The sequence below is a fragment of the Lasiodiplodia theobromae genome (genome assembly GCF_012971845.1).
Source record: "Lasiodiplodia theobromae strain AM2As chromosome Unknown scaffold_27, whole genome shotgun sequence".
In the NCBI taxonomy this organism is placed as follows: Eukaryota; Fungi; Ascomycota; class Dothideomycetes; order Botryosphaeriales; family Botryosphaeriaceae; genus Lasiodiplodia; species Lasiodiplodia theobromae.
The window spans coordinates 491,101-512,408 of NW_023336477.1; the positions used below are offsets into that span (position 1 = coordinate 491,101).

General features: G+C 51.7%; 6 protein-coding genes across 6 annotated transcripts; 2 read left to right on the forward strand and 4 right to left on the reverse strand.

Annotated features, from left to right (window-relative positions):
- Positions 1–840: 840 nt before the first annotated feature.
- LTHEOB_8575 (Nitrogen assimilation transcription factor) lies at positions 841–2,066 on the forward strand (the record flags this gene model as incomplete). The annotated part of the gene is made up of 3 exons (XM_035518067.1): positions 841–1,355; positions 1,416–1,834; positions 1,897–2,066. 3 exons carry the CDS (start codon positions 841–843, stop codon positions 2,064–2,066), a joined length of 1,104 nt encoding a protein of 367 aa, XP_035370281.1.
- A 1,257-nt stretch (positions 2,067–3,323) lies between these two features.
- On the forward strand, positions 3,324–5,010 carry LTHEOB_8576 (MFS transporter; the record flags this gene model as incomplete). The annotated part of the gene is made up of 2 exons (XM_035518068.1): positions 3,324–3,538; positions 3,993–5,010. The coding sequence occupies 2 exons, from the start codon at positions 3,324–3,326 to the stop codon at positions 5,008–5,010; spliced, it is 1,233 nt and encodes a 410-aa protein (XP_035370282.1).
- Positions 5,011–8,753: 3,743 nt separating this feature from the next.
- LTHEOB_8577 (Aldo/keto reductase) lies at positions 8,754–9,825 on the reverse strand (the record flags this gene model as incomplete). The annotated part of the gene is made up of 2 exons (XM_035518069.1): positions 8,754–9,601; positions 9,660–9,825. The coding sequence occupies 2 exons, from the start codon at positions 9,823–9,825 to the stop codon at positions 8,754–8,756; spliced, it is 1,014 nt and encodes a 337-aa protein (XP_035370283.1).
- Positions 9,826–11,093: 1,268 nt separating this feature from the next.
- LTHEOB_8578 (FAD binding domain containing protein) lies at positions 11,094–12,862 on the reverse strand (the record flags this gene model as incomplete). Its single annotated transcript, XM_035518070.1, has 5 exons — positions 11,094–11,374; positions 11,427–11,635; positions 11,695–12,128; positions 12,221–12,688; positions 12,752–12,862. The coding sequence occupies 5 exons, from the start codon at positions 12,860–12,862 to the stop codon at positions 11,094–11,096; spliced, it is 1,503 nt and encodes a 500-aa protein (XP_035370284.1).
- A 1,709-nt stretch (positions 12,863–14,571) lies between these two features.
- Positions 14,572–15,576, reverse strand: LTHEOB_8579 (X-pro dipeptidyl-peptidase (s15 family) protein; the record flags this gene model as incomplete). The annotated part of the gene is made up of 1 exon (XM_035518071.1): positions 14,572–15,576. The coding sequence occupies one exon, from the start codon at positions 15,574–15,576 to the stop codon at positions 14,572–14,574; it is 1,005 nt and encodes a 334-aa protein (XP_035370285.1).
- A 1,703-nt stretch (positions 15,577–17,279) lies between these two features.
- LTHEOB_8580 (Retinol dehydrogenase) lies at positions 17,280–18,440 on the reverse strand (the record flags this gene model as incomplete). The annotated part of the gene is made up of 4 exons (XM_035518073.1): positions 17,280–17,401; positions 17,463–17,594; positions 17,649–18,290; positions 18,356–18,440. The coding sequence occupies 4 exons, from the start codon at positions 18,438–18,440 to the stop codon at positions 17,280–17,282; spliced, it is 981 nt and encodes a 326-aa protein (XP_035370286.1).
- Positions 18,441–21,308: the final 2,868 nt, after the last annotated feature.

Genomic DNA, 21,308 nt, shown 5'->3' on the forward strand with positions numbered 1-21,308 from the left:
AGCGCTGAAGCCGCTTGCCTCGGTAGTCGACCCATCACGCACGAGCATGCATCAAATACAGGAAGTCATCAAGATTCCCCAGATTCTTCAACACTGCGCACTCTTCCAAGTCCACAGACGATCAGAAATGAGTCCTCTAACTATCGGGTCAATCATTCATCAAACCCTTTGGGCCGGTCCACAGCATCTACCCTCAATGAGGGGCTCCAAGTGCCGACATTTCCAGGACAAGAAAGGGAGAATGATTTGCGTTCTCAAGCGCACTCGCCGCAAGTCTACGGCGCAACGAGTCTGTTGCACGACCAGACTTCAAGATCGCCGATGGCAAATTCACAGTCTACGGGGACTGATGTGGGGGCACTGTCCGAAGATGCCATGCGAGATCGGCTTATATCATACGCGGCAATCCGAAGGCAGGAGGAGACTGTTCTACTCTTGTCACCGAGCATCACGGCAAATATTGACTTTGACGGCGTTCCGATGGATACCGCCATGCACCTCCTGAATTTGCACTGGAACCGCCAGCACTTATCTTACCTACTTACCTATCGCCCTGCCATTATGGACAGCCTCATCAAGCATGGGCCTTATGCCAACAAGCTTCTTTTGAACGCAATCTATTTCCAAAGCAGTCTTTATAGCAACCGGATCTGTGTACGTTCTGATCCCCTAAATCAGACAGTAGGCATGGCATTCTATGAACGCTTCAAGGCTTTGCTACCACAATATATTGATGACCCATCAATTCCAACCATTGTAGCACTCCTTACCTGCGGCGCCTGCTTGGTACCACACGGTAAGCAGAGTGCCGGCTGGATATTCTGTGGCATAGCATACAGGATGATTACTGATCTCGGCTGCCACCTGGATATTCCTCACAGTGCTTCCGATGCGGAGCTGACGGCCATCGACATGGAAATTAGAAGAAGAGTGTACTGGGGAGCCTACGTCGGGGACAAGTTCCAGTCTCTCTTTCTCGGCAGACCCCCCGCGATGCTCGAATCGGCCGGCAAGGTGTCGCGCGAGTATCTTGACTCGTATGAGGAGCTCGAAATGTGGACGCCGTATGTTGATCCCCTCGTTGAGTCTTCCGACGCCACAGTTCCCGCTTACCCCGGGCGGCCATCCTACGCGCTCAGCACCTTTCGTAGCTTGCTTCAGCTCTGCGACATTGCCGCCCGAATCATAGACGCCTTTTATTCGATAAACAGTGCCGAGATCTCCCAGGATGCTCTGTTGGAAACGAGGCACGATGTTAGGGAGCAGCTGAGCCAATGGAAGAATAACCTTTCTTTGTGGTTGAAATATGACCCCAGCACACAACCCACCCCGCCACCTCATCAGGTTACACCCCAGTAAGCCTTTTCCCCGATCGAGAGAGTCAAACGTTGAGAACGCTGACTTAGAACAAAAAGCACGACTTACTGGACTCTGATTATCTTGACCGAGCAAGCCTTTCTGAATCGCGGCCGTTTCAACTTTACTCTTGATGAAGGATGTCAAGAAGAAGCGAGGCAGAGGTGTCTGGAGGCAGCACTCCAGACCTGGAGACTTGTAGAAGCGTATAGAGATGCGTTCACGCTCAGACGTGCACAGTATGGCATATCGTACGCCACGTATTGCGCGGCCCTTGTCATACTGCAGCACACCGACAAGGAGTACATTGGGTGCTTGCGTTTCTTCTGGCATGCACTTGTAGAGTACCAGCGAGGATGCAACTATGGATTAAAGCGGCCATTGAGGCTGCTGAAGTCCCTCATGGACCGGTTGGAGACGGTAATGCAGGAACACAATACGGAGGAGGGTGAGGTTGCTGATTGGCAGAATTTGGATGGTAAGAAATACCCCGCATTGCTCAACCTGTCCACCGTGATCATGCTAATTCATTGCGCCCAGAATTTCAAATGGACCCGACTTCCGCTTTTGACCTCGAGTCTTTTGATATGGCTGCAGTAGACCCACTCGGTGGGCCGTCACTCGGCGCAACCTCTACTGACGGACCTTCTGCTCACAACAATCCCATTTTTGACATTACAGATGATATGATCTATGGCTTCTACATGTAATCACTTCTTTCGTACTTTTAAAGATTTCAGAAGTCTAAGGTGCTTCAAAAAAAAAACAACAAATATCTTTACTCTTTTCTGGTGAACTGGTAAGCTTTCTACATCGAAAAAAGTATAGTAGCGTCAACGTGCATGTTGCTTAGCTGCGTTCGATGAGGCTGACTGAAGTCGGGTCGAGACTGTTCAGCCGGGAGTATGTCAGCTTACTGCACGATGCAAGGCTTGTGCGAAGCGACATAGCCGCAGTTGATGTCGGGAGTTTTGCAGCTCACTGGAAACTGAATTTCCGCTGCGTTGAAAATCCTTCGCATGCAGTCCTCGAACGTTGTGCGTAACGTGGCAAGTGACCCTCAGCTCAGCCTAACAAGACCACGGCGAGGGCGCTCTGTTCCGTGGGGCATACAGGGGGGTCTCGCCGCCGAAGGCTAGCGTGAAGAATAGTAAAGCCCCAGGCACAACTATGCCCCGGCTCTTTTCTTAGAAAAATGACATATGTAGGTAGTTGAAGCTATCGTTCGGATGAGAACGTCGAATTTAAAATTCTACAGACACGTCCGGACGATAGCTTCAACTACCCACGACATGAGCAAAAATCCACGCTAGCTATCGGCTGCATGAGGGGACTGTACCATGCGGGGCATTTGTTATGCACAGCAGCCTTGGAAACACTGCGACGAATTCTTCCAAACAAAACCCGGCTAGCGAACTTTTCGGGAAAATGCTTGAAGCACTAATGTGAGGAACGCTGAATCATTTCAAGCGGTATGCAAGGGCTCCATAGCAGGGGCACTTGGTGACCGCGATGCAGATCCTTTAAATGCAAGGGTACGGGATGAAACACTTACGTTTGTCAGCGACCAAATTCCCGTAACTAGATAAACGCTTTCCCTTCCAGAAAACATGTCGCTCAACTCAAAGCTACGTTACTTTTTAGATACAGACTGAATGGGGTATAGAATGTAAACAGGTCTGAAGAATGCACTGACGGAGGTATGTTTTCATTTTTAGATACTCCAAAACCATCACTTGCAGGTTGGCTCAGAATGATTCATAATGAATTTGTTACACTCACGCGTGGCTGATGGCGTTTTAGGCTATTCCTAATTAGTAAAAATCGGTGAATCATTTCTTACCATCCTCTTAATCATTTTCCATCACCCTCTTGAGGAGATTATTATATAGATGGTTTTTGTCACCGATGTTCTTTCAATTGCTACAATACACTCAGCCCATCAAGCCAAGACATCATCCACTACCATGGACAGCGAAAGCTCCATGCCACCAAGCATCGACGCTGAAAAGGTGCAGGACAAGGAGCAAGATGAGCAATTCGAGCTCACCGGCGCAAAATTGTTCCTTGTCGTTTTTGGATTAGTCCTGGCCATTTTTCTCATGTCCCTGGATGCATCGATTCTCGCCACCGCTGTTCCCCACATCACGGCGCAGTTTGGGAGTGTTCAAGACATTGGGTGGTACGGAAGCGCGTACACGTTCGCAACATGCTCGGTTCAGCCCATCTCGGGAAAGCTGTTCACATATTTTTCTCTGAAGGTATGACTTATTCCTCATCCACAAGGTAGATTCTAACCATGTCAGACTATGTTTCTCTCCTCTCTCGCAGTATTCGAACTGGGCTCTATACTATGTGCAACGGCTGTCAACAGTCCGATGCTCATAATCGGCCGAGCAATTGCGGGAGTAGGTGGCGCAGGAATGTCAACTGGCGGTTGGTCAATCGTCGCCGCCTCCCTGCCGCTCCATAAGCGAGGAGGGGTAATTGGCATCCTGCATTCCACATTCGGCGTCGCGACCATCATCGGACCCCTGATTGGAGGCGCTCTCACGCAACATGCCTCGTGGCGTTGGTGCTTTTGGTCCGTACAAAAAATCGGCGAACATCAATGCAGACGCTAACGCAGTTCACAGGATTAATCTACCGATTGGTGCTGTTACAGTGATCTTCACGATACTATTCTTCCATCCTCCTCCTCGAAAGTCGGGTTCAACCACAGTTCTACAGAGACTTCGAAAGCTTGATGGAATCGGCGCCCTCCTGTTCATACCCTCCATTGTCATGATTCTTCTGCCTCTTCAATGGGGCGGCACGAAGTATCCGTGGAAAAGTGCAACAATCATCGGCCTCTTCATAGGAGGCGGCCTCCTCGGTATTGTCTTCATATGTTGGCAATCTTACAAACAAGATGACGCAATGATACCTCCGAGGCTCTTCACCCAGCGCACCATGTGTGCTGCAAGCCTCACCAACTTCTTCGCAATGGGGGCCGTGATGGTCTCCATATACTACCTTCCAGAATGGTTCCAGGTCATCAAGTCAGCATCACCAGTCAACTCTGGCGTCATGTACTTGCCATTGGCTATTTCAGACATCCTTTCGTCAAACCTCGCCGGAATGCTTGTTGCACGGCTCAACTACGCCAATCCTTTTGTTCTCTTTGGAACGACGCTGATGTCCATCGGCACCGGGCTCATCACCACATTCACGACAACTACCAGTCACCAATACTGGATCCCCTACCAAGTCCTACAAGGACTCGGTGCTGGCATGACTCTCTCAATGCCATACATGGCCACTCAGACCGTCCTCAAGGACGATGACATTCCTGTCGGAACGTCGATCGTGCAGCTTTTCCAGTTCTTTGGTGGTTCCGTGTTCCTCGGGACCGCCCAGGCGATCTTCAGCAACACACTCGTCAGCTCCCTATCAAAGCTGGAAGACATCGGGATTGGTTCGGCCGAGATTGAAAGGATCTTGCATGGTGGATCTTCTTCTGTCAGAAGCTTGGTCACACAGGCTCAGCTGCCCGGCGTGATTCAATCATACAACGACGGAATCGTCTCTACATTCTATGTAGCCACAGCAGCGGCCGCTTTTTCATTTGTTGTTTCTTTGGGTTTGGAATGGAGGAAGATAAGATCCCATTAATGATTGATGGTTAATGATTTTTAGCAATAGACTTATGCGCAATAGAATAATTCTGCTTTCGATCTGAAAACAGCACTTTGTTTGAATATAGCCCCGCTGATCTATTTACATGCTAATCTGATTGTGCGTACTGATACCAATCTGCGTATCCGACCTGTCATCGAGAACTTCTAAGCGGCTCCTGATAGCTTCTCATGTAGAATGCGCTTCAACACCGGGCAGAGACTTACTGAAGAGTTTGATAATGCATTGTGATCAAGGTAGCCATAGCTGATGGCATGTTTGTGTTTCTTCTTTAGCAACTTTGTATTTGACGGCACTGTCATTTAACGAAGATATTTTCATGATGAAAAAATTCTAGAAAAGACATTCGTGTACTCGAAAAGCAAAGGGATGATGTGGGCGACAGCCTCGTTTACCCAGTGGTGCCAGCGTTGCACTGAAACAAGATGTGCGCGCCGCTGTTGGTGATGCGCGATCACGAGAAAGACGACAGAAAGGCCGCCGGTGTGCAGGCAACTCTACATACAGTCCTCTCCTGCAGCCGATGGCTAGCGTGGATTTGTTTTTAATTCATGTCATGATTAAAAAAAATCTCCATACATATCCGGACGATCGCTTTAACTACCCACATATGTTATTTTCTAAGGCAGAGCTGGGGCATAGTTACGCTATGTTCCAGAGTCCTGCTATTCTACGCGGGAGCCATCGGCTGTAGCACTCCTCTGTATAATACACTACCTAGCCATGTTGTTTCCCTGCACAGGGACGCTGCTGCCTAACCGCACCGTGGCGCCCAGCCCCTACACCGCCCCACATCACCCTTGCTAGTCGCTTGGGGCAAATGTGCGACGTCAAGTTGGTTGTGTGGACGTGGCGCTCCTAGCGCCAGTGATACTCCACAGCTGACGTGCATTTGTAACTACTCGTGTGTGATACTTCATAACGCCACGTCGTATTACGTTTCATGCAGCCCATTCAGCTTGATGGAGCATAAATGGCCATTTCAACTGATAAACCGGTTTCCACCAACCCCATCCTCTCCTTTTACATTTCGCAACTCATCGCATCGTCTAACCTTGAAGCCGAAAACTTGCTCCGAGCCTTAAACCCACCTTTAAAATCTTCTCGTATTGCAGCATATCATCTTGGCAAAGGGGATAAAGTCCCCTCATGGAATCCCCGAATTTGCCTACATCCGACAAATCAATAAATGCCGATGTCGATTACCTGGCCGCCAAAGATACTTTTACAGACCAGAATTCCTCAGAACAATACATTGGCCGTTTCTGTGACAAATGCCAAGTCGTGGAGTTCAACGACCAAGAGCAAGGGGGTCAAGTTGTATCTAACGGCCCAAGTGATGAGTATGTCTCATTTCAGAAAAGAAGAGTGATTAGGCTTGTTTATGAGCAGAATGATACCCTCCCCGAGCTCCCTGCTCTGAGTGTATCAGCACAGAATGGATGCCGATTATGCGGGCTTTTCAAGGACTTCATTCTGAGGTGCGTGAGGATGGGATGGTCTAGAGAGGGGCTGGCAGAAGGCAGAGTATGTGTGAAAAACTTGGAGTTTGAGCTGGGTAAGCCTACAGGACGTTGGAGGTTCCCCCGAAACGGAAGCTCTCTGCAAGGACTTCGGTTCCGCTTGCAGATCTCGACGAATGGGGAGTCGGAGTGGATGCGCGCCTACTTTGCAGTTGATGCACAACCAGGTATGAAGAGCAGAATGATTACGATAATTTGGGCCGCTTTAACTTCCACAGGGCCATGCGCTACATGGCTAAACATTGGCCGGAGAACAATTTCGCCACATGCTCTCTCGAAGTTCGGTGTCCAAAGACTGACAGAACTTGTCAATACGCACGTTGAGCGCAATCCAAGAACATACGATAGGGAATTCCTTCCTACTAGGCTGATATATGTTGGTCAAACGGGCGATAGTCTACGCCTGATGGAAACACACAACAGCGAATTCGACGGATTTCGACACGGCTCCAAATCCAGATACGTGGCTCTCAGTAAGGCTCCTCATTAAATATTTCCACATATAGTTGTTTTACAACCATTTTGATTTTGAGTAGTGTATGATAATAATAACAGGTAATTGTACAGGTTATCGTTGGGGTGATCCTTCGGGAGTCTTGAAAACAACAGAGGAATCTTTTTCACAATATCAGACGGAGATACCATTCGACACACTCCCCAAAACATACCAAGATGCCATTCTAGTTGCACGCACACTGCAAATCCAATTTTTATGGATAGATGCACTTTGCATTATTCAAGGCAATAAGGAAGACTGGGAGAAAGAGTCTCTTCAAATGAAAGATATATTCGACTGCGCATACGTCACTGTTTGTGCAGTCCAAGGGAACTGTTCCGATAGCGGCTTCCTACAACGAGAATGCGAGCCATCTATCGAAATACCATTCAGATCTGTCCTAAAGCCGGCTGTATCAGGTTCATTCTTCTTACGAGTAATACGGCCGCAAGTTCTCGGCTACCCCCGAGAGAAGGCCTACGATCACGCCAGCCAGCTGTACCTGGAGGACGTGAAAAGGTCTTCATGGAGCAAACGTGGATGGACATTCCAGGAATCCTGGTCACAATCCTTTCAAATCCTGTTCGGTTCAAACATGACATACTGCATCTCAAACGATACCATGGAAGCTGAGAATGGCAGTTTGGAAGATGGTCGCGCCATGGACCTCGAGCACATATTTCCCCAACCCCATGCCACTCGACCGTCCTCAGTCCTTACCAACCAAGAAGAAGACTTGTATCGGTGGTCATGGGTATTGGGTGGATACACAGGACGACACTTTACTTATGAAAAGGACCGTCTCCCAGCAATCTCAGGAATAGCCAGGTCTTTCTTCCGCGATGCAAAGGAGGGCGAGTACCTCGCCGGGTTGTGGAGAGTGGATCTACACCGAGGCCTGCTCTGGGGTTGCTCAATTCAGTTCCTCCCTTGCACAGCTCACTCCCTCCCCACGCTGAAACACTGTCTTGAAACCCGGTGGCCTCCTCAAAAATACGTAGCCCCCTCATGGAGCTGGGCAAGCCACTCATACAACATTGGCTGGCCATGGATTTGGATTCGAGCCGGCTCTGCTCCCATATCATCGCCCGTTTGCAGGTTTCTGGAAGCAGAGACAACTCTCGAAGGCCGGAACCCATTCGGCTCTGTCACGGGCGGGCATCTGAAAATTCGCGGGAAGATGTGCCCTATAGGAGCCCCTGGAGGCGTGGATTCGCTACCGCTAGCGGATGATATCAGCTACCGTGTTGGCACGCCAGATTGGGCATTCACTGCGTATCTGACGCTCGATTTCGATGCACCAGGTGAAGGCCTCTACGGCCGTATTCCCCTTTGGCCGGAGGGTAGGTCAAGGGGATTCGAGATGCTGGTTATGACAGAGCTTGAGGATGGGGACGTCGCAGGGTTAGTGTTGTTACCAGTGGATGATGAGAATCCGGAAGGTTGGGAGTACTGGCGTGTTGGAGTATGGTTTTCGGAAACGGAGGGGGGTGCATTCGTTGCTGGGATGGAGGAGAAGACTATAAGAGTCATTTGAATATTACTTCACTTTTCTTGCTGCTCGAGCTGCTTATATCAGAAACGGCTTCCGCTCAATGACGTTCTATAGAAAATAATTCACCAGAAGATGAGAAGGCCGGATACTTCATTGCTCCTCACCCGACTACCCTTTCACCTAAATACAGACTGATTCATATCCGCTAGAGAGGCGGCGTATCCGCGAAAAGCTCACCCATAGCATCTTGCGGATATCGGTCTCCATGCACCTCCGCAGCCTCCGTCGTCCTCCTGATCGCCTCCACCTCCTCAGGCGAGAGTCGCACATCCAGCGCCCCCAAATTCTCCTCCAGTCTTTCCTCCTTCGTCGTACCCGGAATCGGAATAACATACTCCCCCTGCGCCATCAACCACGCCAACGTCAACTGCGACGGCGTCACCCCCTTCTCCCTCGCCAACTCCCCAATCTTCTCCACCAGCACCAAATTCTTCGAAAAGTTCTCCTCGCTGAACCGCGGCGTGCGGCGCCTGTAATCGCCCTCGTCGAAGTCGTCGCGCGAGCGGTACGCCCCGCTCAGCATGCCGCGGCCGAGCGGCGCGTACGCGACGACGGCGACGCCCAGCTCGCGGCACGCCTGCAACAGGCCGACCTTCTCGGCGTCGAGCGCGAAAGGCGAGTATTCGACCTGCACCGCGGTGATGGGGGCGATTGCGCTGGCGCGCCGCAGGCTGTCGGCGCTGCACTCGCTGAGGCCGATGTGCTTGATTTTGCCGGCGCGCTGCAGGTCGGCCATGGCGCGGACGGTTTTCTCGACGGGCGTCTTGCCGTCCAGGCGGTGGCAGTAGTAGAGGTCGATGAAGGGGATGCCGAGACGTTTGAGGGAAGTGTCGAGCGCTTGCTTGGCGTAGTCGGGGGACGAGTCGATTTCCAGGGTCCCGGCGGCGGTGAATTTCAGGCCGAACTTGGTCGATAGGAAGATGTCGGAGCGCTTGTCCGGGTTCGCGGCGAACCACTTGCCCAGCACGTCTTCGTTGTCGCCGTAAGCATCAGCTGGATGAGAGACCTATCAGCACGTGGACTGTAAAGCGTATATGATGCAATCCTTTACCAGAGTCCCAGTTTGTCTCTCCGATTTTGTAGGCATGATCCAGGAACGCCTGTCTCTCGGCGTCTGACCGAGGCTTCCCATACCCAACGCTCAAGCCCATTAGTCCGAGGCCAAGGGCTGTGACCTCGGGGCCGTTCTTTCCGAATTTGCGTGTTGGGAGGGGCATGGTTGCTGATTGAGTGCTGTGACGTGGAACTTGATTCTGTGGCTTGGAATGATAGAGGGGCTTGGCATATTATACTTATCTGCCGTTCAGCATTACATCATGCAGCCCCACAAAGGAAGGATTGGGGCGGAGAACAAGTCTTCCCAAGCTTTTCGCATTGCCGAGTCATCCATAATCCCCGGATTGCCAAATCAGGCAAACTTTGGCCCGGACGTTCCTAGCAAGGTTACAACATCTCACTCTAATAAGACACTCTGAAGGTATGGGCCAATAACGCGTCAATCTTTGTTGTTGGTTGTTGGCGCTTATGTTCCAGAAACCTGCTCTGATTTGGGGGCCAACACCGGCGCCTGAAACCTGCTCGCAACTACGCATATACTGCCTTTAGACCGTGAAAATTAATAATCATCTTTGATTCTTGCTACGTCAGATCAGCTTCAAGCACAATATACCATGATTCATGTCATAAGCTCCACTTTGAAAATCCTCCACTGTATGAAACCGTTTGCTTTTGCCCTTGACCCATCAAATTAAAGACAACGCCTCTTCACCCATACAGTTAATCGTCAATTGTGTAGTTAATTTTCGTGTACTGATTTGGTCTTACGAATTGAGCCGCAACAAAGAAAGACCAGCCGTAACGATAGCAAAGATGAACGAATCTGTCAAGGCCATGTTGTACGCGTGCAGTGCACGTTGGACCTGAGCCTTGTTCACATGTCGCGGACACCAACGCCTCTGGCGTGGATTATGGCCTCGACATCCGTCACACCACTGGCAAACTGCGGTAGGTTCTTCCTCGGGAGGTGCTGAAGATGTTCTGAGCCACGGCTATCGATACCGCACCGCCCAGGGAGTTCGTGAAGAAGGCGGCAGCCACTGTCTAAATAGAAGTCAGCAGAAGCGCCAACTATTTTACCAATTCCTGCAAGGGAATAGTTGGTCTGCCTTACTTGCTAGATGAATGTTCACCGTTTTGACCGCACGCTGCACCTCAGTGAAGGGGGTTTGTAAAGTGAAACAGACGCCTAATCTAGCCGCGACCTAGAAACCAATCTACTCCCCGGCGTTGGAATCAACTTCAAGTGTGTATATCAGTCCCGATCCTACCCTCATGACGGCGCAGCCGGTCCACATGAACTGGACGTATGATGGCACAAAGCTTATTGCAGGTCCTGAAGCAATATAGAAGACATGGCAGGTATAGCAGAAAGACATGTTTCACAAAAAATCGTGAATTTGATAGTACAATATCTAGTTGAATTTGCTCAGAGCAACTTCATGAATCCCGTCCAGAGTCCCTGCGAAGTAAAGACGCCTTGAGGGTCGACAGATTTTTGAATTTGCTTCAATCTCTGCAGATTATCGGCGCCGTATCCGGCGAACACCGCCTCGGCCTGGTCTGCCATCGCATAGTTGACATAGAGGTACGGATGGCTGACTCCAAGGGCCTCAGCTGCTTCCTGAATCCTATTGACGGTGTTTACCGTCATAGCAGTAACAGCGTCATCACCCTCAGCATTCGACCAGCCCGAGGATATCAGAATCACTGGGATGGCCATCAGTAAGCCTGCAGTAATGGCGATTGTGGTAGCACATACCGAAAAGCGGCCCGTCCTGGTCTATTCCCAACGCATTGCCTCCTCGCTGCTTCATCGCGTCGATGGCGTTCTTCTGGAGAGGATAGGTGATGAAGTTGGGAGCGAGGCCTTCGACCGTCTTGATTGCTTCGACCTCCTCCTTGAAGATACTGAGACACTGCGTCAGCAGTTCGCGAGAGGGCAGCACGCTGACTGTACGGAATAGGTGGCTGGGTGTCGAATTAGTCACACTGGTAGCGGAGCGATGGAGACCTGGGCGTGCTCGTACCGCGTTGTTCCCAAGATGGGATGGTTGTCCAGCATGTTCGCCATCGTGTCGATATTGGTAGATCTCGACGCCGGTGGAATTGAGTCGATGCCTTGAAAGACAGGCGGATTGGACAGCGGCCTCGCGTAGCGCTCTGTGCCTAGCAGAGTAAAACTGTCCTGTGCTTGGTTGTAACCGTAATAGAGGTCGTAGCCCATGTCGACATCGGTGGACAGTTCCGGGTTGGTAAAGAGCTCATAAGCTCCATCGAGCGCTGCTTCCGTCTGGTTGTCGGTGAAGGTTACCCGGCCGGTAAACACAGGGCCTTGGGCAAATGTACGGACGGTGAATGTAGTGACAATGCCGAAATTGTTGCTACCGCCACGGAGAGCCCAGTAGAGGTCGGGATTGGAGTCTTCAGATGCGGTGGTAATTGTGCCGTTTGCCAAAACCACCTTTAATCATAATGCATTAGTCACCCCGTTCCCTTGTTTTAACACTCAAAGATCGAGGCTAACAAGCTAGAATTCTTGTGATAAAAACTTACCTCGTACTCGTAGATGTTATCTAGGGACCAGCCGTACTTGTTCGAGAAGGGCGACGTACCTCCGCCGAGAGCAAAGCCGCCGATGCCGACGGTGTTGACCCTACCGCCGACAAAAGACAGGTTCCTGGCGTTCAAAGCGCTGTATACCTGGAGGGTATTCGCACCTCCACCTACGCTGGCGCGTGTACCGTCTGCAGCAATTGAAACGCTGCTGATCCGGCCGAGGTCAATGGTAACGCCTCCCACTGAGTTCGAATCATTGGGGCTTCTCGAATGGCCGCCACCCTTGACGGCGAAGTGGCACCACGTGTCGACGAGGATACCCAGGACCTGTGATACCTCGGCGGCAGAAGATGGCTCCACTCGGCATGCCGGCCGAACCTCCTGCTGCTTGGCGTCCCAGATGGTGAAGTTATCAGTGTCGGGGTAGTGAAAAGCAGAGCCGAACACCGAGGAAAGTTCAGTGCACTGGAGGGGAGTCAGAAATGTTGGAATGCAGCCAAAAAGCTGGGGGGAAGTTACAGCATGTACACAGTTCGCGGAGATTGTTTCGTTGGGCGAGGCTCGCGCGCTGAGCACAGCCCCCTTCGCCGAGCCGACGGCGGCAAGGAAGGAAGCGAGTACCAGAAGTGTTTCGCGCATGGCTGTGGCAATCATACGCTTGATCAATGTCTTCCTTAACGGGATGGAAACGTTTCTTATGAATGAACCAGCTTTGCTACTGCCAAGCGAGACGGCAAGGGCTGAGCCACATTCCTAGGAGGCCTAACTGGGCAGAAGACCCTCTGGCTTCGTATGCGTATGCGGCCCAAGGGTCTGCGCGTTGAAGCACTCGGATGGAGTCAAGTTCTGATTCTAGTAGGTGACATGCATCTGTGGTGTTTCTTGGAGGGCTTGGCAATGCAGGCTAGCAACTTGGTAGATGCTCCACAGAAACATTGGCTATCCTGAACCGAAGTTTATCCTCGGCCGACGACGACGTAGGAGGTACGTGGATACGAATGTTCGGAGGTACCGTCTCAGACCCATTAATGCAAATTACACTTTGTCAGCTGTATCCGGAATCTCTCATTTGCCGGCAAGCTTTACGTTCCCATTAGGAAAACCCTGGCCTGTGCATTTTTGACTTGTCCGGACAGTACGATTGGTCTGTTGCTCTAATGGGTCCGTTGAATTCATGGGTCTGAGACGGTAACGGGATATCGTTCACTCTGATTCAGTCAGAATACCTATCTTTGCCGCTGATTCCCCGAACATGACCTGCACGTAGCCTGCGCTGAGTGCGCATACCGTAGATTGGCCGAGCGTCAGGTACAACTCAGTCTGCCTGTTTAACTCCTTTTTCCGCCTAACTCCGCTCGGCATCTTCCAAAGGCACTTTCCCGATTGGACAAAATATATCGTACTGCCCGCTTGAAGGTGACGAGCATAGAAGAACCCCCGGCCATGGTAGCACAGCCACCGGGCTGTGGGTTTGCGCGCGAACGTACGATGTTTCAATGTCTATCATCTTCGGGGAAACTTGGTGTCGGACTTTAGGAGGCCCCTTGGCCTTGGACTAACTAGCCAGAACAGGACTGAGTTCCTATCTACCTTATACTCCAGGGGAGCCTCTTATCTATTACTTACTGCAACAACAATTAAAGTGGCAAATACCGATCCTTAACACCGACAGACTATTCCCGCAATTGATTTTGATTATGAGCTTATTGAGGAAAGAGCAAGTCTTGTGACGTATGCTGTATTGCCTTGTTTCCCGGCAGTTCTTTTCCCCCAGCGTTTGCTTCGGCGGTTAGAAATGATACGTATAAAAATTGGGAGTCGTTAGATGCAAGCGTTACACTTCACCGTTAGTTCCATAGTTGCTGGAGCTTTGCTAAACTTCTTTGGTCCTTCAGATCCGTCTTTCGCTCTCTGCCGCCATCATGTCGCTTGATGGCACCATGCGTGGTGTCATATACTTCGTATCAGGTGAGCGTCACGGATCTGCCAGTCCCGGTCATCCGGATCATGTCTTCGTTGTCAATTGGTAACCATGTCGTCATTCCCGACAACATCACTAGCGGTCATATGAATTTGTAATCTCGGACCTGGGAGTAATTTGGCATTGGTGACAAATTAAGTAGTCTGCAGGGTACGTAGTGACCTGGTGGCGCCGACATATATCTAACACAATGCTGGAGCTAACTATGCAAGGGTTCATTTCGCAGACTACAGCCTCATCCCGGCCCCATTAACTCATAAAACGACCAATGCAACCATGGAAGAGAACTAAAAATGAAAATATGGGCACTACGAGCGGAACAGGTACAATAAATGCTGGAGGGGTTTGGTCGTCGAGCTTCCTCAGCTTAAAGGTTGGTGGTGAAAAACTCAACGAGCTTGGGAGTGCTCTGGTTGGTGTGATCGTACAGATCAATGTGAGTCATTCCCGGGATGATGAATAGCTCCTTGGGATCGCCGGCTCGCTCTATGGCACGCTGGCTGAAATAGAGAGTGTCGGCATCGCTCCCCGCAATCATGAGCAAAGGGCGGGGCGAGATGAGTTGCATCCACTGGTAGGATCGGTACGTGGCAATTTCATCCAAACTACGCCAAAGATGCCAGTTCGGCGCCGTGGGCCAGTGGCCGCGGGGAGTTTGGTAGTAGTCGTGGCTCTCCTGATAGAAGACGGGCAAGTCGGGTGTCACGTCGGCCTCGGTCAGAGGGAAGATACGGGTGAGGTTCGGCGGTGCGCCACGGGCCTCGTTGTCGCGCTGTCTTCCGGCTTCCAGGAGCTGATCGGCTAGATTGGGGAGCAACGAGCCTTCGGTGGCGTTGAAGCCCTCCGAGTACAGGGTGCCGAGATCGATGCCGCTGACGGTCGCGACGGCCTTCATGCGCTTGTCCGTCTGCGCTGCAAATGGGACGTAGCCGCCCGAAGCGCATACCCCCAGCACGCCAATGCGCTCGGGGTTGACGAGATCTCCGAGCGTGGAAAGATACGTGACAGCATTGCGGACATCGTTGGCGCGCTGGTACGGATCTTCGAGGTAGCGGGGCATGCCACCACTCTCGCCCTGGTAGGCGGCGTCGAAGGCAAGAGTGATGATTCCACTGCGCTCCGCGATCTCCCGCGCGTACTGGCCCGCGGTTTGTTCTTTGACACCGCCATGTGGGTGTCCAACCACAATAGCTGGGCGTGGCTGAGACGTGTTGTAGATGGAAACATTTGCCGGGGCAACGTAGAGGTGAGCGGCCAAAGAAATGCCGTCGCTGTCAAAATGAACCCATTCTGGCTGGAGCCAGCCTTTGGGCAACCCAGCAGTGACCCCTGCAAGGCTGAAAAAGACTAGTTTGTGTACGGAGTGGTACATTTTTCAAGGGCAAAAGAGACTTTTGCGTCGACAACGAAGGTAAGAAGGCGTACTCCGAGACGTATGTGCGTGGAGCAGATGTACATATCTAAGAGTTTGCACATGTAGATATGCCTTTCTATTGATCCGAGGAACAGATCAGATGTAAGATTATCAGGCGATCCTTACGGCGATAAGTCGGATGTTCTCCCTGGAAATGGAGCGTTATGCATCCGTTGCGGTCCAGTTGCGTGATGCGAGTTCTATCGTGGCGAAGCACCTGTCCGATCCACAAGGATAAGGACAAGAAAGGTGGCTGTGCCATCACCTCTGTGGCCTTGGCATACGTCATCCAAAAGACTCCCTAGGTATAGGAGACACAGGAATTGGGGAATACATGCCCATTCAAGCGGCGAAATAGCGGTCAAAAAAATGGGCAGTTTAAATCCTATCTCCATGGATTATCTCCGTTTGATACCTGTCTCAACGAGCGGCAGCTTAGAATTTACGTACTCGGTAACCTACGGACTAGACTGTGTAAAGCCTAGCTACAGGGGAACGTGGCGCTTATGGGCGGCAGCTAAGAATTCAGCTGGGTTATCATCGTGTTAATGCCGGCACGACGTGACGGATCAACCTTCTGATCCACTCCAACATCATGATCATAGCTCTGACGCCGTCAAAGCACGTTCCGGTCTTTTGGACCAGCGTGGAGCGATGGAATGGGTGAGGGATAACGTTGCCGCCTTTGGAGGAGACCCCGAGCAGATGATCATCTGGGGTCAGAGTGCCGGCAGATGAGATTGAGGGGCTCTTGGACGAACATCCGACCGCGGGAGCAGCGCCGATGCTGGCATTCCAACCTGTCAAGGATGAACAAGTCGTTTTCTTGACTTACACGCAGCGGACGATTGATGGGGCTATCGCCGATATCGTAAGTGTTCCCATCACCAAAACGGGGAAAGTAGACTTGCAGCTCGCGTTAAAGCCAGCGGGGCAAGTGATGTTATCGCATTTGGCGGGCATTCACTCGTCACTGTAATTATATCTCCTATCACTTCCACTACAGACTCGAAATAAAAATCAGCGTTCGGTTGTCAGATGATTTCCATGTAGGCGTCTCCAGCCAGCGGACATGGGCAGCAGACGAGGAAGGAAGGGGTGATTTCTTGGCTGATGGTAGAGACGGTAGCGTACCGGAGAAGCACTGCGGTGGGACGTACCCTCGCTTCCTTCTGCTCATCCGCGCCAACTAGAGTTCTTACCATGAACACAGCCAGTGTCAAGTTCCTGGTTGACAAAATCAGACGCACCCCGCTCATCTCGTGGCTCTCAGTGCTGGAATTGGTACTACCCAGCTATTGAGATTATTGCTCCTACTTACTACTACCAATGTCCGGCCTTTCTTCGTCAGCAGTCCGATGTTCTTGCTATTAGGCGGCGATGGTCATTTTCTGTTTCGTTGATTGGATACAGTTAGTAGGCACCTCAAGCTAAGCCGTTGCCGTTGTTCAAACTTGAGTGTTTTCATTTTCGTGCTATATATGGAAAGAAGGACACTTGCTGTGTGGCAATGCCAAGGTGTGGGGTGCTGGCTCGGAAATTACCCAATCCGGCTAGCCTGGTCGCATTCTCCGACTCAACTTTGATTTAAGAGAAGGAGGGATGCGTAGTTTGGTGTGTCACACGAGATTGCTCAAGGACGTGTACCAATATGCAATGACCTAGAATGCAAACTTCTCCTGCACAAGCTCCTCGCTCAACTCCCAAAGGCGCTGCGCCTGCTTGGCGTCCTTCGCGAAAGGAAGCACATCCGTTTCCTCACAGTTCTCCACATAGGCACCATCTACGCAGGATAACCATCAACCAAAGTCCTTGACCAACCGGGAAAGTACCAGAGAACATACCTGAAAGCCCGGGATACAACGCCGCGACGAGATAGTCCGCCACGCCCTGCTCCTTCGACCGCATCGGCAGGTTGGCAAACACCTGCTGACGCACCTCCTCGGGCATCTCACGCCACAGCTCCGTCGCGATCGCTGCACTATGTCAATCCTCTCCACAAAGCAACACGGGGGATCAGCAGAACTCACGACCTGGATTCACACACGTAACAGACACGCCCCTCACCTTCAACCGCCTCGCCAACTCCCCCGTATACAGCACGACCGCCGTCTTCGACGCCCCATACGCCACAGGCGGCACGTAGCCCAGGCCGTACGGCAGCCCGAATCCGTCGAGCGCGGCCTTGATCGGCCGCTGCTCCTCTGGCAACTGCTCGCCCTTGCCGTCGTCGAAGTTGTAGTCATCGAAGCGGAAGGGCGAGATGGTGTGCGCGCTGCTGGCGACGTTCATGACGCGCGCGCCCAGCGCCAGGCGGGGAACAAGCAAGTTGGTCAGGAGGAAGAGCCCGAGGTAGTTCACGGCCAGGTGCATCTCGTAGCCGTCGGCGGAGAGCGTGCGCGTGGGCACGTTCATCACGCCGGCGTTGTTGATGAGTAGGTGCAGCGGGGCGGTTACTTGCGCGGCTGCGGCGCGGATGGAGGCGAAGGACGCGAGGTCGACCTGGATGGTGCGCGTTTGGATGGCGGGGTGCGTGGCTTGCAGGCTGGAGGCGATGGCGTTGACTTTGGCGGGCGAGCGGCCGGCCAGGTAGAGGGTGGCGGGGGCGTGGTCGGCAAGCGTTTGGACCAGCGTCTGTGAAAGACCGCCTGGGCCCACGCCTGTGATGAGGACTGATGGTGGCGTCAGCGATGATGCGCTTTTTCGGGGTGACAATGCTTTGGTTGGCTGCACGTACTGTTGCGGCCCTTGATGGAATCAGAGAAAGCAGCGGCGACCTCGGAGGCCGTGGATTGGCTGTTGAACTTGGGTACGGATGCCATGATTACTTTCGATTTCGTCTGCTTGTCGTTGATGTGGCAGCCCGGCGGCGAAGCACTAAATACATGGAGGTGCGGCACAGCAGAACAGCCCGACCCACCGTCGTCCCAGAAAGGGAAGGTGGATGTCGAACTCCGACCCAGGAACGCGGACACGGTTTCGGAAAGGCAAATCGCTCTATTTTCGGTATTTGTTCTAAACTTTTGCAACGCTACGTTCCCTCTTCCTCAGCAAAATCTCCAGGTTCGGATCTGGCGCGTTCTGCAGCTCCAAGGACATGTCCTTCGGCCGCTCAGTGCGCCCTGCTGCAAACTTGAAATCATAATTCAGCAGCAGATAGGACATGACCATTTTGATCACGAAGGTCCCGAAGATTCAGTTATTTAACTCTTACATGTTTCGGGGTTGTCAAAGATGAGCAGTCTCCGAGATGGATCGCAGCTTCGGCGTTGGAGATTTTCCTGGAAAGGAAAAAGATGTGCATGCCGCACAATGCATACGCAGCAGCCCCGGTTTTCCTCCGCGAACGAGCGTTTACCGTGGCGCAAATTTGGCCTCTAGAGGATGACGTTTAATGTCGCGTAGTATGAGGGCGGTATGGCGTAGCGTGTTCAACATATGTTCAATTGTAAATCTTGCGCCGAGCTTGAATCAATGACATCGTTCGCGGCCCACTCCGCGATTAACGGGATACCAAATCGCGCAAGCAAGTCTTTGCTGAGGATGCTATTCAACATGTTTTCATGGAAAGATTGAGGTCAGCCTGTTCTTGCAAATGGTTGTAAAGCGATTTGGGGATAAACGAGATGGGTTATTCCTCAGTAATGCCTCATATAGCTACAATTTACCCTCTACCAAGACCATGTGAAATAAGAAACAAGAAAAGCTGAACAGTTCTTCCAAGTAAGTCAACAGTAAGCCCATGAAAAAAAAAACCGCTCCGGCCGTTGATATAATCATAATCAACAGTACACTCCATACGTGACGGTACTGTTCATTCAGCATATTCTCCCAAGCCTTTCTGCCTTAGTGCACTATAACTCCATAGTCAGGCGGTACATTAGTAGCCAATCCTAGACTTCTCTCGAGCGACTCCGAATCCAGTAGTGCAGGACACCCGGATATGATTGCGTCTTCTGGAGTAATCTCCGCCTCATGCTGCGCAACTTCGCTCCCAGCGCGCTGGATATTTCCCCCTGCTGTGACCTGGATGGGGACTTTGACGGTGAGAGAAGCCGTTGTTGAGAGGGAGAGCGAAATGCAGAGGCGGTAGGTGCGAGAGATGAAGCAGGAGTGAAAGGTCGGAACAAAAGCCTTGTCGGGGGGTAGTTGAATGGGGACAACGAGATCGGTGGTGTAATAAGGCCTGCCGGTGGAGGTGGATGTTGATGTTGATGGTTTGTGCACACCACCATCGTGCTTGTTTGGCTGCTCGATGCAGAATTGCCCGCTATCACCCGACGCGCCCTGGGAGATGGACGGATGATAGGGCGGTGGGGCGCTTGCGTTGATCCCAGGCGTGTGCTTGGTCCACTGCACGCCCGCCATGTTTCGCGAAGATAGCAAAAGGAATTCGGAGAAAGCCTCTTGTGTGGTATCGAGTGGGAATCTGTCGTACGATGCGAGCTGGTGGCAGTGTGCTATAGAATAGAAGTTGATCACCTGGAGTTTGCAGTCTAGACGGCCGAGCTTTGGCGGAAGGTCGTTTCCTGCCGGATCGAAACGCAATGCAAGCGTTGCAGATGCTGTCGGAGGGCTGGAGCCCAGCAAACCGCCGCCAGGAAGTCGGAGGCTATTTGGCTGCCACGTCTCCATGACGAGCCTCCCCAGTCTCTTCATAGCCAAGCCTTTCCGGATTATCTTCGCTGTGGTGAATTTCAAGGTCGGAGGAGGGTGTTCGTCCACGGCTGGTGCTACGCGCACTGCTTTGCTCGCTTGTGCAAGGGTTACTGGAGTACTGCTGGTTTCATGCTTGCGCATGATGGTCACTACGATAGAATAAGAGATTCGTGCCATTTTGGAGGCAAGGTCATCCAGTAATCTACCGTCACAACCCAGGGAAGAGTCGTCGCCCAGACTGGGAGGTACCTGCAGGTGAGCGGCTCGTACTTGGTCATCTTCGCAATCCTGATGACATGTGTTTGGCAAAAGCTGTGCAGGAACGACAAATTCGAATGGGACTGTATAGGATTGGCCGGCGTTCATGATCCGTGACGCAGGGAGAGTGGATTTGTCAAGAGGCTGGTTAAGTTGAAGAAATTTGTGGGCCACGCCACATCCCGGAGACAGGAAAGGCGAAGACACGAATATGTCGGTAGACGTGTTTGACACACCTACAATAAATTGTGCATACATTAGAGTGGAGTCCTACGCTTCGGAGGGGCATAGGAAAACACAAACCAACAAACGAAATCTTGACGTCGCTAAACCTAGTCTCGTGCAGGGCAGTGATGGCTACCTCACCCTCAATCTTCTCCATAGTGGAGAATGTCGGAACAGTATTGTGGGGCTGGCGATATCCATCATGTATGGCGATGTCGATTGAGACTTGGCTGTGTGTAAGAATATTCCGGGCCTTGGCGGGAACGGATCTCTTGATGGAGGTGACCGAAGGCATGTTATGAGAGGGGTTGCAGGGAAGGCAGACAACTCAAAGAGGCAGAGGGGATAAACGGGGAAATACTACAATCTCTTAGCTGATGTTCTGTTTGCAATTTGAAGAGATACCGCGACAGACAGGTCTCGTCCGACCGGCCGATCGGCCGACCGGCCCGGTCACCGGTCCGGTCAGTGGAAAGTTTTCCAATGGCTGCACGTTGTCAAGATGATTTGATGTTGATCAATATCTCAACTAGGATTATGGATGGACG